This window comes from Chanodichthys erythropterus, chromosome 10, assembly GCF_024489055.1.
Source record: "Chanodichthys erythropterus isolate Z2021 chromosome 10, ASM2448905v1, whole genome shotgun sequence".
NCBI classification, from domain to species: Eukaryota; Metazoa; Chordata; class Actinopteri; order Cypriniformes; family Xenocyprididae; genus Chanodichthys; species Chanodichthys erythropterus.
This window is the reverse complement of record NC_090230.1, coordinates 41,134,025-41,153,161: the sequence shown is the minus strand read 5'-3', so window position 1 is coordinate 41,153,161 and position 19,137 is coordinate 41,134,025. Positions and strand designations below refer to the sequence as shown.

General features: G+C 38.4%; 2 protein-coding genes across 2 annotated transcripts in view; one reads left to right on the top strand and one right to left on the bottom strand.

Annotated features, from left to right (window-relative positions):
• Positions 1–6,379: 6,379 nt before the first annotated feature.
• hunk (hormonally up-regulated Neu-associated kinase) lies at positions 6,380–14,748 on the bottom strand. Its single transcript, XM_067399213.1, has 9 exons — positions 14,388–14,748; positions 12,003–12,295; positions 11,734–11,789; positions 11,259–11,394; positions 11,041–11,168; positions 9,566–9,692; positions 9,306–9,474; positions 9,066–9,219; positions 6,380–7,497 (listed from the first exon to the last, which is right to left on the bottom strand). Exons 1-9 carry the CDS (start codon positions 14,625–14,627, stop codon positions 6,821–6,823), a joined length of 1,980 nt encoding a protein of 659 aa, XP_067255314.1. The 5' UTR covers positions 14,628–14,748; the 3' UTR covers positions 6,380–6,820.
• Positions 14,749–14,889: 141 nt separating this feature from the next.
• Positions 14,890–19,137, top strand: part of b3glctb (beta 3-glucosyltransferase b) — a 33,104-nt gene continuing 28,856 nt past the window's right edge. The window contains 1 exon segment of the mRNA XM_067397107.1: positions 14,890–14,944. Coding sequence (XP_067253208.1) covers positions 14,890–14,944 — 55 coding nt within the window.

The following is a 19,137-nucleotide window of genomic DNA, read 5'->3' as shown; positions in this document are numbered from 1 at the left end:
AATATTTTGTTGCATGAATATCTATACATGAAATCAGTGGTGGCTGGTGCAAAAATTTTTTGGGGGGGGCGCAAAAAAAAAAAAAAAGTTAGAAAAGCAGGAATGAATAGGCTAATTGTTAAATAATCATTTAACAAATGCTATAATAATGTATCATTACTGCTTATCTAAAACATGGAAAATTCAGTATTTAAAGCATGCCATAGGGACTAGGATCTAAAAAAAAATCTGTATTTAATTAAAAAAATTTTTTATTTCACATCCTGCCCAATATTGTCCTAGAAACAATGTTCATATTGAAGGCTATAAAAACAAGATATGCTATATTATGTGCAAAAAAAAAAAAAAAGGGTCAAATCACATTAGGCCTACGCTATATTCTAAAATTGTAACTTTACAATCTAAAAACAAAATGTTTTTAAAGCAGAAGTTAAATACACTAAACTAAAAATGAAAATAAATAAAATCAAAAGAACAGACTAATTATTATTATTATTTTGATTACCCTACAATAGTCACACACAGTTACTGCTATCCTACAAATACACTTAGTTGTTCGAAATTCTACATATGGCATAATTATGTTCGTCAACAAAAATAAATTTTCAACAACAAATATTTTTAGCAAAATGTATTTTACTCAGATTGAACTCCGTCTGTTTGGCGCGTGCGGGCGGCGGTGCTCGTTCACGGAAGTTTGTGCTTGCTGAACGCCTGGCTGCAAAAAGGAAATATTTTCTTGACTTTGTAACATTTACAGATGGAGAATATGTCTGTGAAATGAAAATTATGCACTGAGCAAATTATTAAATGTCACTTCAGCTTTAAAAAAATGTATTAATAGAGGTATGTTTGTTTCCACCAATCGCTGCACAAGTTAAGGTTACATATGATGACGAAAGCACGTTAGTGCGAGCCCTCCCGGAACCCATAGAGATTGCATTGCAGTGCCTGCAGTTCGAAAAAAAAGTTATTTGAATGGAAGTCTATGGGAGCACTCGGGGCAAATCTCCGCAAGACTGAAAGAGGTGGTACTCCACAGAGCGTGACTCGACGCTGATTAGACTATATCCAGAGGCAGCAGAACAAACAGTCTAGCAGTGTGACCTTTTACTGTCTATGAGTGTGACAGCTGCTAAAAATCCGTCCCTTTCTCACTTTGGTGGTGCGTCGCCCTATTGCCCTAATGAAGAAACCGCCCCTGCATGAAATATAAAAGAAATAACAACCTCTGCTTTATCGTCCTTGTGTGAACGTGCCTTAGCTCAGTATGTGTTCAACAAACGCTTTTAAGTTTAAAGATACCCAAAATATATCATTGTTTTGTTCAGTGCCTCATCGTTACGACAGGCGGCGAAAGGTGAATCTCAATGGTGTTCTTAAATGAGGAGGCACACAATGTCCTCACAGTTTTTTTTTGTTTTTTTTTGTTATAAATCAAATGTAAATTAATTTTCATGTAATGTTCTTGTTCTTACACAATGTAATTAATGTTCTATTTATTAAAAACGAAAAGTCAATGTTGTTTTAAGCATTTTTATATTTATTCCAAAATAATAACTAGTAACAATTTAACCCCATGGTATGCAATATATCAATGAGGATTTTTTTTTTTTTTTTGTGGTGTTTCTCCTACTTAAAAAGGGATAACAATATAACATTTTAATTAATTTGTAATTAATTTATATTTTAAAAGTTCATTTAAAAGTCTCACTTTATTAAAAACAAACTAAAATAAACTATAGCCTGGAGGCAACACCATACCATATATTTTATTTGAGTATTGATTTTCGGCTGTTCTTTTTAATAACTTATTTTGGATCATTAGTCATGCTCGGTAAACACTGTCACAGACAGTATCTTTAATTTAACTAAGCTGATTGCTCATTAAAACCCCGGCAGTCATCATGATTTCAGGTCTTTTCAAGTTTGATTTTGACATGATATCTAAGTGGGTGAGCTGTTTACTTTTTCATTTAGTCTTCCCATTAATGCCACCATTTTGTTCATTCAAACTCACACACGGAACACGCACTTAATGAGGCGGGATTTATCGCACAAACCAATCATATCCAATCCCTCGCCTTCTCGGAGGAAATGCCCGACTTGAAGCAGCTACGCAGACAGATCGGTGTATGACATCAAAGTACAGCGAGAAAGCAGACGGCTCAGTATGCTTTCGAAACTATCTTGCTGTACTTTATCATACACCGATCGGTCTGCGCAGCTGCTTCAATTTCGAACACGCCTTATTTCTATGTGATTCGAATCATTGATTCCTTCACTTAACCCATTCGTTGAAACAACTCCTCGCTGTTCACGATTAAACATGTCTTACTGGCCTTTATTAAAATATGTGTGCCAACAAATCTCATAAAACAAACTCCAAAAAGAAATGCCTCACTTGTTCACGAATGAAATGTCTAAGTGCCACATTAAATCTCAAAGCAAAGACTTATTCAGTAAGTCAAAACAATGAAATTCTTCTTCACAACATGCTCTCTGAAGCTGTTTACTCGTATAATAAATTTTAGAAGGAAAGCAGTGGAAGGAAAGCCTCAAAATTACATTAATAAACGAAAAATATACAAACCAGAATGTATTTGATTAGCTTAGTTCAAAGATTCAAAAAACGATTTGTTCACAAACAAAACACGATCTACTGGACTGTACAAATGCTGTTGTCTCTGTTCTGCTGTACTGAATTTTTAATTCATATATTTTTCACCCATAGCCCAATTTTTTTTCACCTGCTCTGCCAGCCGCTGTCATTTTGATTAATGGATGCTGGCTGCAATCTCAGAGTGCATCTCACTTGAACTGGAGTGCTGATGCACTGCACTTTCAGTATGATCTTAGCCACCCCATCCACCTTCATCTCAGTGTCCAGACATAAACGCGCACACACACGCACACTTTGTCCTGGAGGACTGGTGGGGTAGTAATCAATAATGTAGACAGTCTGATTAAGCGAAGGTTACTTCTTTGCAAATAACCCCATGGAGCAATTGACACAAGGGGTGTAGAGACAAACCCTCCAATAGCAGTGAAGCTCAAAACAGGATTTTCCAGTCCATTCTTGCTAATATGCAAATTGCCTGCTGTATGGAACAGCTGCCTTTTCATTTGTATGTATTCGCCTCAACATTTCCTTGTAGTTATGATGAAAAGAACTGACATTTTCAAAATTCCTGAGGTTACACAACAGAATGTGTTCATCAGAAGTGCTGTATGCAAATTTTTTTTTTTAGGCCAAATGTTAGAGGTGGATGCAAATCTCGCAAAGCACATAGCCTAATTTTCTGCCAAACTATTTACCACCATTAATGAACTCCACAAAGAATATTATATTGTTTTTTTAAGCGGTACTTGGAAATGCATGCAATTCTTGGCATGTAACGTTATGCATAACTCGACAACACCTGTAGAAGATTGTAACGCAAGTCAACCATTGTAATTAACATAGATTTCAAATTTTTTGTAAATTCTTGTTGTCTCAATAATAAATTGCCATTTCAGAGTTGGATCTGTTTGTTTGTGTTTCATTTACATATGAATATAACATTATGTAAACATTAGCTAACAATAGTTGACAACAACAGTTTTAAAATTAGAACTAATTTTGTGATGTTTTTCTTCTAAACCAAGTTCCAAGATCATTTTTTGTAATGCTGATTAAACAGCAAGTAGATTGTTCTCTCTTGTATCCTGAAAAACTAATAACAAATAGCCCCTGCCTCCCCTATTTATACTGGGTCTGTGAGGATGGTAGATTAATTGTCTGTTTTTCAGACACAGAGAAAATGTTCCTCAGCTGGAAAAAAAAAAACCCTTTTGAAAACAGGATTAGTCTCAATCAGTGTCTAAGCCTGAACAGATTGAGAGATTGAGAGGTTTTAGCGCAGCAACAGGGCCTTTATTTGACTTTGAATCTAATGATGGACTTAGCCATGTAACAAACAGTAAATAGGGATTTGCATGCCCTGGACATGCCCTTAAATTTTGATGATGGTCACCCTATTAACATGCCTCGGTAGTTTAATGTTGATGACACAAAAGGATATCCAGGATTTATTTATCCTTCCTTTTACTCAGCCTATGACATCAGGTTAACTCGACATTTGTGGAGCCTTTCTATTCTTGTGTTAAACTCGGACAGCTGCAAAAGACAGCAACACCCCCAAACACAAACATCATGGTCTTAAAACATTTCCGTTTTGCTGATATCGAGTGCTTCCTGACTGGTGTTCCAGTTTACGCTTATATCACTGAATCAGTCAATCAGCACTTACAAGTAGGTAAACTGTTTACAATCAATTAAATGTATAAGGTGATTATCATAAACATTAATTCCCACTCCTTTTCATTTTGAAGAATACTGAATCTGTTTTGGGGCAAGTGAGAAGAGTAAATGCCTACTCTTATTTAGTCTAGAACTACAGTAAGCATAATGTTTACACAGCGCACACAATGCTTCGAGACTTACTTAGAATTTCTCTCAACATGGGGACAGGAAAGGTGTCAATAAATAGAAAAATAAAGTAACTTGAGTAACTTATTTGAAAAAGTAACTCAGATATTTTTTGTTACTTTTAAAAGTAATGCGTTACTTTACTAGGTACTTGGAAAAGTAATCTGATTACGTAACTGCCGTTACTTTTAATGTGTTACCCCTAAGCATTATGTCAAAATTCTGTCAATTGAACTTCATGTATTAAACTCAGAATATTCATCTAAAAAAGGCATAAGCAGTAAACTGGTCAAATCTTACAAAAGTTACATTAAAGTGAATCTTTTATTGGACATGTACCAAGAAATACTAATGGTATTCTTTGAAGTACCATTAATTCCATGCTACATACCACTAATTCCATTATGTTAACCATTGACTACTATGGAATATACTGGCTTTGTAATTCTAAAAGTCATCACTGTTCTAATGGAATTGTCACAGCATTTTTAATCAGTGTTGGATGTTCTTAAGTCAGTTACAGAGCTAAAACATTTAGGTAAAAGTGGATGAGTCAGACGTTTGGTTTCAATGCTATATCTCAGCCAATATAATCTCAGCTCATGTTGTTGTTGTGCAATTAGATGTTTTTGTTTAATTTATTTTTTATCATAGCTTGTTTTCACCATGTTTTGCCAAATGCTTTTGAGTGTTGTCCTTTGTAAACAAAGAGTTTTGCTTTAATGTACTTTGCAGCGTCTTTTGTCCTTCAGCTTTTATCAGCTTAGCTGCACAGACTTATCTGGGCTAGAGTATATGTGTCTGTGGGTCACCCACCCCCCCACCCTCCCCTCCTGTACGGGGGCACAAGAGGGTGTATAATGAGTGTTTGTGCATGTGAGGGTACAACTGACTGGATTATCTGACACAGGGTCTTTCAGCTGTCACTCATTTAATGGTCATTGCTGGGTTCTCGTGGGAAAAGAGTAACACCAGATCACCTGTTTGTCTGTAAATGACTGTAAAATTTAATTTCTGTGACAAACTCTTTTGATTACCTTCGAAAATTATAGTTTTATTTAGAGCCATTTCATGTATATGAACAAAGAAAATATACACAACTCAGAAATGTAGGTATTGTGCATTTATTTGTGTCAAAAAAGTAATACATGCTGCATTAAAATAGAAAATTCAGAACACAAATAATAATCTTTATATATAAATCTTTTTTACAGTGTTAAAAATCTCCTTTAACTTGGCAAAAAAAGCAAATCAATACAAAACTTACAAAAGACCTTCAAATTTATCTTCACCGTAACAAAAGTACAAAGACTTGTCACCAAAAATCTGACATCACATTTTTTTTTTTAAACTCCTGGTGTGCATGCAATAGTGTAGTTGAGATCAAAAAAAGTTTTTCACAGCTCATAGTCTTCTGTGCACGTGAAGACTGTGAAAGAGGTCTGCTTTGTAAATCTAATGTGAAACGACAGCATGAATCACCTTTAAACACATGGAATGAAAGACACTTGTGTTCTATGTACAGGTGGTTTTAAATCTCTTTCGTTCGATGGACAGAGAAAACACCACCCTGGTTATAACCAGGTCAGGCATCAAATATATATACACACTATTGCACAATCTATTATTTCACTCAACATGATGCTCTGCAGGTAAAATGAATCTTATACACCAAGAGTTCAAATGATACTGAAAATCTTCCATTACAGCCCAAAGGCTGAATGCAAGATATTTAAGGCTATACAAAATGCCAGCAATCCCCTACAGGGGAAAAATGATATACAGTCTTCTAATGAAATACTGACGTTTCAATACAGGTTCAAAAGTGAGGCTATTAAAAAAGTTCAGCACGACCTGAGTGTAATTACAATTTGAGGTTAAATAAAGTAAGAGCTTAAAAATCGCTAATATTGTTTGCTCAAATTAGCACGCTATCAAAAAAACCCTCCAATTGTCCATTAACAGTCTTTGCTGTATTACTGTACATGAAGATATTAATACACATCATTGTGGGCAGTGACAGCTTTGTTTCACAGAAGAATTGTGCGTTAAAGGTCGTGGCTCAGCTGCTACATGGCACTTGGACTAGAAGCGTGTTGAACGTGTTCCTGCATGTGAACTTGGCTTTCAGTGTCTACTGTCCTGGGGCTATGTTACCTCAAGATCTAATTGTGTTCTAAAAGTTCTCTGCAAGCCTTCACTATAGCTATGTGTAAGACATGCCAAATAACTCCCCGTGGGGTTAGCAATATATCCGTTTTACGTGTTGGAAGCCCAACTGCAAGCATTGTTGATGAGTTAACACGGTACTGCATACATCTGATTTATATAATCTAAGAGTTCTTATCCTTAGCACAGGGTTTTGAGAGCCCCTGAGGTGCAGATCAGAGTTTGCATATGGTAGGGAGTTGGAGACTCCACTTCCACCGCAGGCTCCGGCCTGAACGGGGGCAGCTGGAAGCTGAAGGGTGGCACCTTTCTCTTTAAAATCTGCCCGATACCCATGGAAGGGAACTTGCTCCGGTGCTGAGGGCTGTCGGGTTCTTCGCTGCCCACGCTGCTGGGTGGGCTACCGCTCGAATCTGAGGAGCTAGGCCAGGCTGAAGCGGGAGGACTTTTCTTGGGCTCAGGTTTGACGATGATAACAGGTGGGCTGGGGATCGTGGCCTTCTTCAAGTACGAGCTATCGGGCTGAAAAGCAGACACGTGTCGAGGCGGAGAAAGTGCTCCGTTGGTCAGTTTGTACCATGGTGATGGAGGAGATTCTTTGCTCGGTTCCTTGCTTGCGGAAGCCCAGGAATGAGCACCGAGGGAGGAAGGTGGGCGAGCGGGGATGTTGACAGCTTTTGGGGGTTCTTTGGAGCTGTCTTTCTGGGACGGCTGGGTCTCAGGTGTAGGATGGGCTGGCTGCGGGTTGTTGGGGAACAGGGGGTGGATCTCTAGGTACTCCAAAGAGGAGGAGGTGATGCAACCACCACGTCCTGAGTAAACATCTTTAAAACCTCCAGTGACAGCTTTCAGAAGACCTGAAATTGATAGGAAAAAGAGTTTGATTCAGAGCAGATCCAACTCATGTCTGTATTTGTACAAGCAAACGTCTTTACGAAGTTTACATTTTAAACTGCCTTTAAGTAAAGATGTTGTTAACTGTTTTTGTCCATACAATGAAAGTCAGGCAAAACAGCATTGAACCCAACTGATTTTTACTGTATGGACAAACAAACAAACAGGTGTTTTCTGAAATATTGTTCGGAAGAAAGTAAGTCATACAGGTTTGGAGTGACATGAAGTTGAGTACATTTTCACCTTTGGCAGAACTAACGCCCTAAGAGAAAATTTCAACCAGCTGTACAATGTTCAACGTATTATACAGAGTTTGTAGTGTTGAAGAATCTTTACGGCTTGAAATACATCGATGTAGTCACATGACTTGGCACACAAGCGAGTGAGTGAAACATACATACTAGTCAACTTTAGTGATCTTTCTAAGTGATAACCTCAATAGCCCTGAAGGGTTTACATTTGTTTGATTAACTATCATCCTATTTGCCAATTATCCCTCAGGTAACAGAACTTATTTCAAAGCTGCCTTCAACAATGACCTATATTAAAAAAAAACGGTTTAATTTGTACCATTGTATATGTGCCACTTGTTCTCATTCTGTCAATTATTGTCACGCACATCTGAGTCACGCATCAATTGTGTGGCAGATCACGTCTTAGACACAAGGTTGGTCCATACATGTATATGTTTAACCCTAAAAAGGGTAAGACCATAAAGAAACATCAGAAAATTAATTTATTGCTTTTTTCCATCTTCTTAGGACACAAATAATACAATTCCATTATTTTTTTTAAAAACATGACTTTCATTTTAATGTGTGTATCACCCACGTCACGTTGCCCGTTTGGTCAATCTTTTGAAAACAGAATGCTTGTTTGGCAATGTGTGTTACAACATTTTAGACATATTTTTGAAACCATTTATTCTCTCATAACTTAAACTAAACATTCTTTGTAAAATTCTGTTGAACAATAAGTATAAAGCCTATTTATGAATATATTGTATAATGCTGTATAATATTTAATATGCAAATTTCTAGGGCCTACAAACAATAAAAAAACATTTGGCTATAATGTTGTAATATGCATTCTGTTTTCAACTGATTTATATCCCCAAACGGGCAACGTGACATGGGTGATACAAACATTTACAGACTAATTATGAAAAATGTAAAAATTAAATTCATAAAATTTCAACATAAACAAAATAAGCTAACACGCATCAACAACTTTTTAAACATGTAAGTCCCCTCCAAATATTGTAAATATGTGAAATGTATAAACTTTATCAAAAGCTTAGTAGATTTCCCACTACAGGGGGTCATGCTGTTTTTAAATGCTGCCCGTAAGCTAAACAAAAAAAAATTATGAACAAAGTCAATATATCTAAATATTCACAACAAACACCCTTTCAGCATGAAACCAAGAAATGAGACCCAAACTCTCCCCACAGCCTCTAAAATGTTTGTATCACCCACGTCACGTGGCCCTGTTTAGGGTTAACTGTGTATATTATAATTTAGGCGCTTACCAGTTCTGTGTTTCTTCTCCTTGGTGGGTCCTTTGCTCACAGCGAGATAGACGGGTGTCTGCTTGGGTGGAATCGTGACCTTCTCAATGTGCTTCCTCCACTGGGTCTGAAACAGCTCGCTCTTTTTCTCTTTCTCCATGTTGTACTGTTTCTCCTGTGAGAAAGAGAGTATATTAAAACACATCTGACATGGTTCTATGAAGGATAATCATGTAGGTGCCGTTGGTTCCTCAAACTTACCCTGTACTCTTTTGAGAGTCTCTTCATTTTGTTATTGAGGAGGAAGTACACAGTCAGCGTGTGGCAAGCTTTGTTAGTGAGCACCGCACTCAGCACCTCACTGTGTTTGTAGCCCATTTTCTCTGTCATGTGGAGCAGAACCGTATGGTTGATCTCCTCAATGTGGATTCTGAGAATTAAAACAAGATGTTTTAGGTCATAAAATGTCATGAAAGGTGATCTTAAACCAATTTGGCTTCAAAGAATATTAGATAACTAACCTATTTAAGTAAGGAACTCCAGTGTGAGGGTTGCCCAACTGCAGCCACGAGTCAGCCATCACTTGGTGGATGTTGGGCCTCTTCTCGGGGTCAGGCTCTAGAAGTCTCTTCAGCAGACTGACGGCAGCTGTGAACACAGACAGGAAGCATTGAGAATTTGCGCTATGTTACTTCAAGTAAAATTTTAAGCACGTCCTTGGTCAGTCTCTAGGTTTAACTGATTTATTAGGACAAACAGATCATTATTTATTAGGACACGCATAATGTTCTAATCACGATGATTGAGCCTTTCTCCTACATTTTGCATAAGCCAATGGACGAGCGCACAGCCGTGTGTCCTTGAGATGCTATACTAGACCATGTTATATAATGAGGTTAATCTCATTTCAACACTGTATCATCTTGTAGTAATATATCCTGTCACAGATTTAGTAAGGAATGAATCACCTGTTATTGAGAATGCTCACGTAAGTGTAACGCCATGGAAAATCTCATTGAATGTGATTAACCGTAATGTTGACAGTCACCGTCTCCTCAAGAGAATTTATTTGGAATTATGCTTGCATCACTTTGGTTAGTGAAATACAGGTAATGGTAAATGACTGCTAATATACCATGGAAAGTCCTTAGGTCTTTGGAAGACTTACAGATTGTGAATCAGAATAAAGCAGATCCTATAATTTCTTCTTGAGAAAAAACCCGGTTTTTCCTGTGGTTAAAAAAATATGCTGCTGCTTGTCTGACACGTTTGCAGTAAACATAGTGTTTATGAGCTGACAGCTTTGCTCTGATAATTTGAAGTATGTGTTCTTTTGAGTATGCTTTTGTTGCAAATAAAAACTGGAAAGTTAAAGGAGAATTTAACAATGGTTACAAGTAAATGTGCAACCACTGTTGTAAACATCAATATGACTAATAAGGATCTAATTTATGAGCTATATAATGATCTCATTAAAAAAAAAAAAAACATTCTGATGCAATTTGTTTGGAATGTTTTTCTGTGGCATACAGGTTTACAATTAAGAAAACTGGCCCTGCGTCTCATTCAGCTCCCTAGCTTCCTAGGATGTGCGTCAGTATACCATGTAAATGAATGTGGCCGACTCCCTGATCAGTGCCCTGACTACTGAACTAGGGAGCTGATTGAGACGCACACTGGGTGTTTGATGAAGACTCTCTGCTTTATTAGATTTGACTTTCATCTCCTGAGATATTTAAAACACCAATGAGCACCAGATCATCCCTATTGTTTTCAATTAAGCATTCAAAAGCATCATACTGGACTAAAAAAAGGTGCAGTCTCACAAAGACTGCATTCATGCTCAACTTTTGAAGCATGATACCCATTAGAACATAATTGGTAGGAGTATACAAGCTAATTTTCAGCATGTAATAGTTGCTTGCTCCTGTTTGGATGTGATCTTCGTGGTCATAAAGATCTTTTGAAAATCTCAGAGAAGCAGTTCTATCAATACCTGAAGAGATAGATGGAGGAAGGGGGTTCATATCCTTGTCCACCATCCTCTGATGTAGAGCTTTCAGGCTAAATGGCTCCACAGTGAATGGTAGGGTACCAGTCAGCATGGCGTACATGTTCACCCCTCTACAATTAAAATCATACATAAGGTCAAATCCAGAAAAACTTTACTCAATGCAATCTTAGAACATGGTGCTTCACATTTTGCGAACTCACATTGACCAGACATCCACTTTGGGCCCATATTTCCTCCTTGAGAGAAGCTCAGGGGCAGCGTATGCTGGGCTGCCACACTGTGTGCTGAAGGGATCAGAGTATCCCAGAATTCCTGCACAGTTACTGAGGCCAAAATCTGTATGGGGAAACAGAGAGAGGGTCGTGTATAAGATAATGGTTATGTGTAGAGGGATTGACTCTAAATAACTTCCTACTAGCAGGGGCAAAAGGGCATACGGCTTCCCAACACTAACCCAGTCTGTCACACACAACTGCTAAATAAAAGCAATGTGTTTGCCAGCCGTCTCACAGAGAGGTGAGAGGTCATTCGGTTTTAATGAGATACTGATTACTCAGTAATCAGTCTTCACCACATGCTAAAGATGAACACTTTCACGTTACTTCGATTTTAAGTCATTAGGACTTAGTGTGACTTTATGACATTCTTTGAGTAGGCCTATCAGACAATGCTTACCGATCAGCTTTATGTTGTCCTGTTCATCAAGGAGGAGGTTTTCAATCTTCAAGTCTCTGTTGAAAAGAAAATTTCATTTATCAAACCAACCATCGGAACTATAAACAAACTAAGCCACGGTAGTCTTTGAATAGATTTTACTACTCAATGTGCTCTAAAATAGACATTATCTAGTATCTACACATGGTTTCTTAGCTTTCAGAATTAGTTCACTAATGTTTAATCCTTTGGAATGTCTCATTTAAACTTTCCTTATTTTTGTTTCTCACCTGTGAACAACTCCTGCCCTGTGCAGGTGCTCCACCGCCATGACTAGCTGGCGTACGTACTTCTGGGCTTCTCTTTCATCCAGCCTTTTCTTCTCATAAATATAGTTCATGAGGTTTCCTCCTGGGCAGAGCTCCATGACGAGGTAGTAGCTGTTCTCCGTCTCCAGGATGTCCAGCAGTTGGGTGATGTTTGGGTGTCGGATCATCTGCTGAATCTGTCCTTCACGCCGCAAGTTCTTTGTGACATAGGAATCCTTTTTGGCCTTTTTCTTGTCAATCACTTTCACCGCCACCTATGAGGGGAAATAAAATGGAAATTTTGTCAAGACTGTTTAGTGGTCTCCTTATGTACGGAATTATTCTAACAGCCCTGAACAGGTGAAGCGAGCCAGACTAAGCCAGACGTGCCTCTTATTTCACATTTGCCTGTCCCCTCACGTCTCCAGGGTTGAATGTTCGACCCTGAGTCCCTGTGGAGGACTCAGTGGGGGAGGAATAAGGACAAATGACCGATTTGTAGCTGTTCAAGCACCTTCAGTTGAATGAAGAATGTCCAAATGGCCTGTTAATGCCACCCATTTGTCACCAACATGCCGTAAACCACTAATGCTCCATAAACATTGGGTTGAAAAAAGCCCTCAAAAACAGGTTCATGGACATTCAAGGTAACACAGCGAGCATAGCTCATCTGTTAATGGTTTGCTGTAATTTTTCAATGAAGGCAGGAGGGGAGGGTCTTTGTTCTTTATCAAACAAGATTTCTTTGTCCTGGGTTTAAAGTCCCTCTGTATGTCGTAACAATAGCCTTGTGCTATTGGTTCCGCCCTTGATCAAAGAGCCCTGAGCATGACCCGAGGAGGGTTCAAGGGGTGACTTGCTTTGCTACCACAAATCATTAGGTACAAAAAGAGACTGTTGAGCAAACCGTTCAAACGTGGCCATTTGAGTAGATAATTGGATAAATTTCTCCAACTGAGGAGCATGTTAAAGGAGGTACCGAGGAAAAGGGGATAGAATCCCGTCCCTAAACAATCCCCTTAAAAGCTAATCTGACATTACTGAATCTTAACCGTCGTGTTTTGCCAGCATTGTTGATGAGGCAGATTGGTGGCCGATGGTTAAAGGGGGGAGGCAGGGGGACCCCCAGAGCCTCAGACTAACGTGTTGTTTTTCTCTCCGGCAGACAAAGGCGGCGAGGGTGAAAGTGGGTTAGATATGCTCAAAACAGACATGGGGGAAGCATGTGCTATCGCCCACCGACCATGAGCCCCGCCCCACACTGTCTGTTTTTCTAGGTGATGTCACAGAACGAGAGCGAGGCAGGAGACAAGAGGAGCACGAGGCAGCCTCGCTTCTCTTTGTGATTGCTAGCGTTTGCATCATCGCCCGGGACAGACCTCTTCTCCTTCCCACAGCAACAGCGAAAGGGGGCAAGAGGACTGAACAAATCTCTAATATGCTAAGAAGGTATTTCAGGTCACTCACTGGAAGAGCAAACAACTTTTTTTTTCCTAAGTATGCAGATAGAAGCAATACAATAGAACATTATAGACAGCAGCCAGTTCAAAAGAAAAACACACCTTGCTCATAGAGGGAGTGATTTTCACAAGAAAATTTACAAATATATATTGTCATAACCTCACCCTAGAAAGTATACATTTTATTTCTCCATTCATTCTGAAGGGATACACACTTTCTCTGGGGTAATCTGAGATTAATAAAGACACCTGAATGCAAACAGGCACTGACAGGATTGCCTCTGTTACCTAATTTAATCTGTGTGATGGGGAACATGAGACCAGTGAGAAACATCTCAACTCAACCTGATGATCATCAGATGATGCTTCTGGCATTCTTCCCTAAAGAGCCGACACAAACTGATTTCTGGGTGCTTTTAATAAAATTCAGGTTTAAACTTCATATTAACATCAACAAAACAATTATTTTAGAATAAATCACTACATAACAAATACAACCGAGCATTCAAGTCGTGGTCCATAGACTACCATTGACACTGAGGGAGTTTGACCAAAACAATTCAGACAGATGTTAGTCTAACCTAACCCAAACTTTCAATTTTCATATTCAGACAAAACTAAATGTAGTGAATGACAAAGGCAACAACATTTTAGTCAGGTCTTGGCTGGATTCTTAACAGTTTCATATTCAGACAATGATATGAACATTTAGATTTAGATAACAAATACAAGAGCACTGGTTTTTGACCAATTTATATACTGACTGGATGTTTTGTTATTTTTGTTCTTAGAGAATGATATGAACAAATAAATAAATTGTACAAAAAATGCTTATAAACTGGAAACACTATTATTACGCCATTCTTACAGTGTCATTTAGATGTAAGTGAGCTAACAATCTTCTCACCTTCTCGCCGGTGATCGCATGAAGCCCCTCTCGCACTTTGGCGAACGACCCCTCTCCCAGCTTCCTCCCGATCAGATAATTCCCAACTCTTTTCGTGTGGTAAAAGTTTCTGAGGATGTCATTTAGAGGACCGTTGTTTAGAGATGAAGGGTGGGTGTTTTCTGTGGCTACAGGAGCCGGAGCTTTCATCCCAAATATCCTCCCGCTGTCCGTACCCATGTCTGTTCCAGCATCTGGCATCCCTGCGTCTGCTGAAGGAAACCTGTTGTCCTCTGAATCTACTGCTTACTTAGAAGAGCTCTGTGAGAATGGAACATCTGAATCCCTGTTCCTAATACTGAACGCTTAGCGGAACCTGACACACGCGCCACCTGTTCTGTTCAGCTGTCAGTCAAACTAAAAAAACTGTAAGATTGTAATAGTTTTATGTAACTTGTCATGCAATAATGAATAAAGCCACTCGGTCCAAATCTAAATCAAATTATCAAAATGTCTTCTTAATATGGGGACGGTTCCGTATGATAAAGCTAAAGCCTCCAGCACCTCTCTGTGTCTGAGTGAGAAATAAGTGAGTGTCTGGCTGCCGAGTCTCTCACATTTGTTATTTGAAGTTAGTTTCCCGGCACGGGGTGGGGGCGTTTCTTATTTGCTAGAAAATCCCTTCTCAGTCACCGGGTTAAAATCGAATCCAATCAGCGGCCGCGTCTGGATCAGAGGCTCCGCCCACTCCTGAGTTGTAAAATTAACCCCGCCTCTCACCCATGCTTACCTAGACAACAAAGAGCATGTTGCTGATGGGTGAGATTCGCCGTGATTCTTGATTTCTATCAGCTTTCCCCGGTGATGGTTTACGTAGATCGCTTTTGGCTGACCTATTGGTCGCGGCTAAATTATCTATTGATTATTCATTCAAATGAGACGGACATGCTAATGCACACTAAAACACGTTTTAAGCAATGATGTCATGCATATGTATGTAGAGCATTGATTTTATTTTCTATAACTAGTTTGCCAATGTAATTTGGGGATTCATCATATAAACATTTTACTTTACATTAGCATAATTAATCCCCATTGTAGCCTATATTTATCTTTATTTTTTTCCATGTCAATTTATTTTATTTCCCCCTTAATTTTATGTATTTATTTGCTACCTCTCCCCATTTAAATACTTCAAGCATACTTCATATATGCTCTATAAACGAGGAACAAATATGACAAGATTGTGTAGTCTAATTTCATTTGTTGCCATTTAAATATTATCATTGAAATAAAAGACAGTATATCGTACAAAATAATAATGGAAATACCACCAATGTCGTTTTAATTATTTTAAATAATGGCAATTTCAAAAATCTTATGGTGTTTTGTATATGAATGCCTTGGTTTTCTTTCTTTCTATCCTGACATGATTAATAGACATTCACAACAATGGAAGACTGGCTTTTTAATAAGACATAATATTGCGTCACCAAAGAGTATAGAACCCCCGGCTAGCCGGCAGCTTGTTTACATTTCCATGCGGTCACGAGTAGAGCGATGCACAGAGAAACGAAGGTAATTAAGGTCTATTGCGCCCTCTATTGGTCAGATTTCGTAGGACTATCTATCTGCCTGTGGCATTATTCAAAGCACATGTTCCCCAATAGCAGGTAATGTTACTTGCTCAAAGGCAAAAAGAGTGAAAGAGCAGAATCGACTGTTGTCCATCCTTTGTGTTAGCAGCCATTGTGTGCAATCCAACCTTTACATTCTGCATTAGCCATTGCAATGAAATGTCAATAGATTGTAAGGTTCTGACCATCTCATTGCCTGGCTTAGTTAAACATTACATGGGGTCCATTCTTCGTACCTCACTTAATACATCTGAGATGATTTTACAGATGCCAGATCTTCTAATCGTGATAACGGATCTCTGGCTAATTTGGTTCTTCAAATGAGTTTGTGGATTTGATTAAAATATCTAAGTTATCTGAGATTACTGCACATTCATGTGTTCATTGGAAAGGGCAGATATCGAGACTCGAAACCATCAGCATTGTGACATCACATCTCCTCTTCTTTTCAAAACAGTTCGAAGATGTCTGGGCATCGAGATTATGAGTTTGGTGTTAGAATTTGGTCCCATTCTTGCCTGATACAGGTTTCCAGCTGCTGAAGAGTTTGTGGTCGTCTTTCGTTTAATGATGTGCCAAATGTTCTCTCTATAGGTGAAAGATCTGGACTGCAGGCAGGCCAATTCAGCACCCAAACTCTTCCACGAAGAAGCCATGCTATTGTAATAGCTGCAGTATGTAGTTTTGCATTGTCCTGCTGAAATACACAAGGCCTTCTCTGAAAAAGACGTTGTCTAGAGGGGAGCATATGTTGCTGTAAAACCATTATATACCTTTTAGCATTCATACTGCCTTCCGAAACATGCAGGCTGCCCATATCATATGCACTTATGCACCCCCATACCATCAGAGATGCTGGCTTTTGAACTGAATGCTGATAACACACTGGAAGGTCTCCCTCCTCTTTAGCCCGGAGGACATGGTGTCCGTGATTTCCAACATGAATATTCAAATTTGGACTCGTCTGACCATAGAACACTTTTCCACTTTGAAACAGTCCATTTTAAATGAGCCTTGGCCCACAGGACATGACGGCGCTTCTGGGCCATGTTCACATATGGCTTCCTTTTTACATGATAGAGCTTTAGTTGGCATCTGCAGATGGCACGGTGGATTGTGTTTACCGTCAGTGGTTTCTGGAAGTATTCCTGGGCCCATGTAGTAATGTCATTGACAGAATCATGCCGATGAGTGAAGCAGTGTCGCCTGAGGGCCTGAAGACCATGGGACCACTTTTAGTTTTCATTTTATTCAAAATTAAAAAACGTCCCAACATTTTCTAAATTCGGTTGTATAATAGAAGATGAGTGAAATGTGTATTGTTTGCTACAAGATTCACAATTATTTCCATTATTTCATGATTTCTAGTAGGCTATTTGTACAGGCTTTACATTTTTATTTCAAAGTTGTAATTAGCTGTTCATTTAAATGTACCTGTGAAGCAGCTTTGATATATGATTAAATACTTTCTTAAAGGTCAAGAACATTATTCTGTTCTTCCATAGCTCACAAATAAATTCCTCAATGTGTAAAACTGGCTGTCTGTATGACAGACTAGCCTAAACAACATTATAATATTATTTTAAAATTAATTATTATTATAAATTATTATTGCCCCTGGTTCTTGTAAGAAAGTAGCAGTGGCTGGGACACACTTTAACAATCCCCTCCGCTTATCTCCGCAATCTAATCCACAATCTGTTTATATGAAATAAGATAACTTGTTGCTATGACAGTAACTCCGGGATAAGCTTCAAAGAACCTAACAATCCTGGAACATGTCAAACCATCAACAAAAATCATGAGTAATCCATGTACGCAGAACGGGCCCCTGGAGCCAAAGATCAATGCCACATTTCACTCTTAGGCTTTACTGACTATTGTGACCAAAAGGAACAGCACTTTTAATAAATTGATTTACTTACATTGTTAACCAAATTAAAAAACAGAACAAAAACAATGCCACAAAGGTAGACGTAATCATAATGCTGCTGCTGACCACCAGAGGGCGCAACTGACCAGCTTTATTGCTGGATCCTGGCGTAGTCGAAGTCTCTCTTTCTGGAGCTAACGTGATTACCCACTCACGAAAGTGTTAGCACGCTAAAGCCACCCAAAGATATGTCTGGATACACTGTCATATATTTCTGCTGCTCTCTGCTCTCCTTTGGTGAGTCGGCGATATACACATTCACAGCATAAACAACGCTTTAGCCAAATGAGAGCAAATGAGAAACTTTTAAACACACACACACACGTTCGTTTTTGTGAATTGTACTGACATTCCATAGGCTTAATGTTTTTATACTGTACAAACCATATTTTCTATCCCCCTACACTACCCCTACCCCTAAACCTAACCATCACAGGAAACTGCACGCTTTTACTTTCTCACAATAACTCATTCTGTATGATTTATAAGCCTTTTGAAAAGTGGGAACATGGGGTAATGTCCTCATAAGTCACCTCTTCTTGTAATACTTATGTCATACACATTTGTGTCCTGATATGTCACAAAAACGCACACACACACCTACATATTGTTGCAAATAATGGGTGAAATGCATATGTCATGAAGTGCAACAAATGTTTTATTATTTTGTTGATGCCTACTACAGAAAATGTTCTTTTTTCCTCTCAGGACCTTCTTGCAGCGCTTTTCAACACTGGAAGCTCAGAAGCAAGAAAAACCTCTGCATGTTGTATTTCTGCATACAGTGCACATAATAAATTAAATTTATGTTTGAATTATGTTATAGATAGTTTCAGAATATCCAGAGAGGATTTTTCCCCCCATTTCCCTAATCTTTGAAATGAACAGCCTACATCTTGAGAAGTGTCCAATGTTTATTCTTAAGATAAACAGCAGTAAGAAAATCTAAATTTGCTCCTAGGCAAAATAATATTAATAGCGTGGCGTAATTTAAGTGTGCAAGTTTTTGCTCTGTCGACATAATATCAGTAAAGCTGAAGTTAGAAGTAAGAAATTTGGCTGATGTGACCACACCTTAAATTTTAATTTTCCATCGTCATATGTAAAATCAACATAGTAACATAGTTGATCACAATAGTAAAAAAAATTATCTCTGTGCACTTTCCAAATATGGTACAAAACCAAAACAAAACTGTTCCCA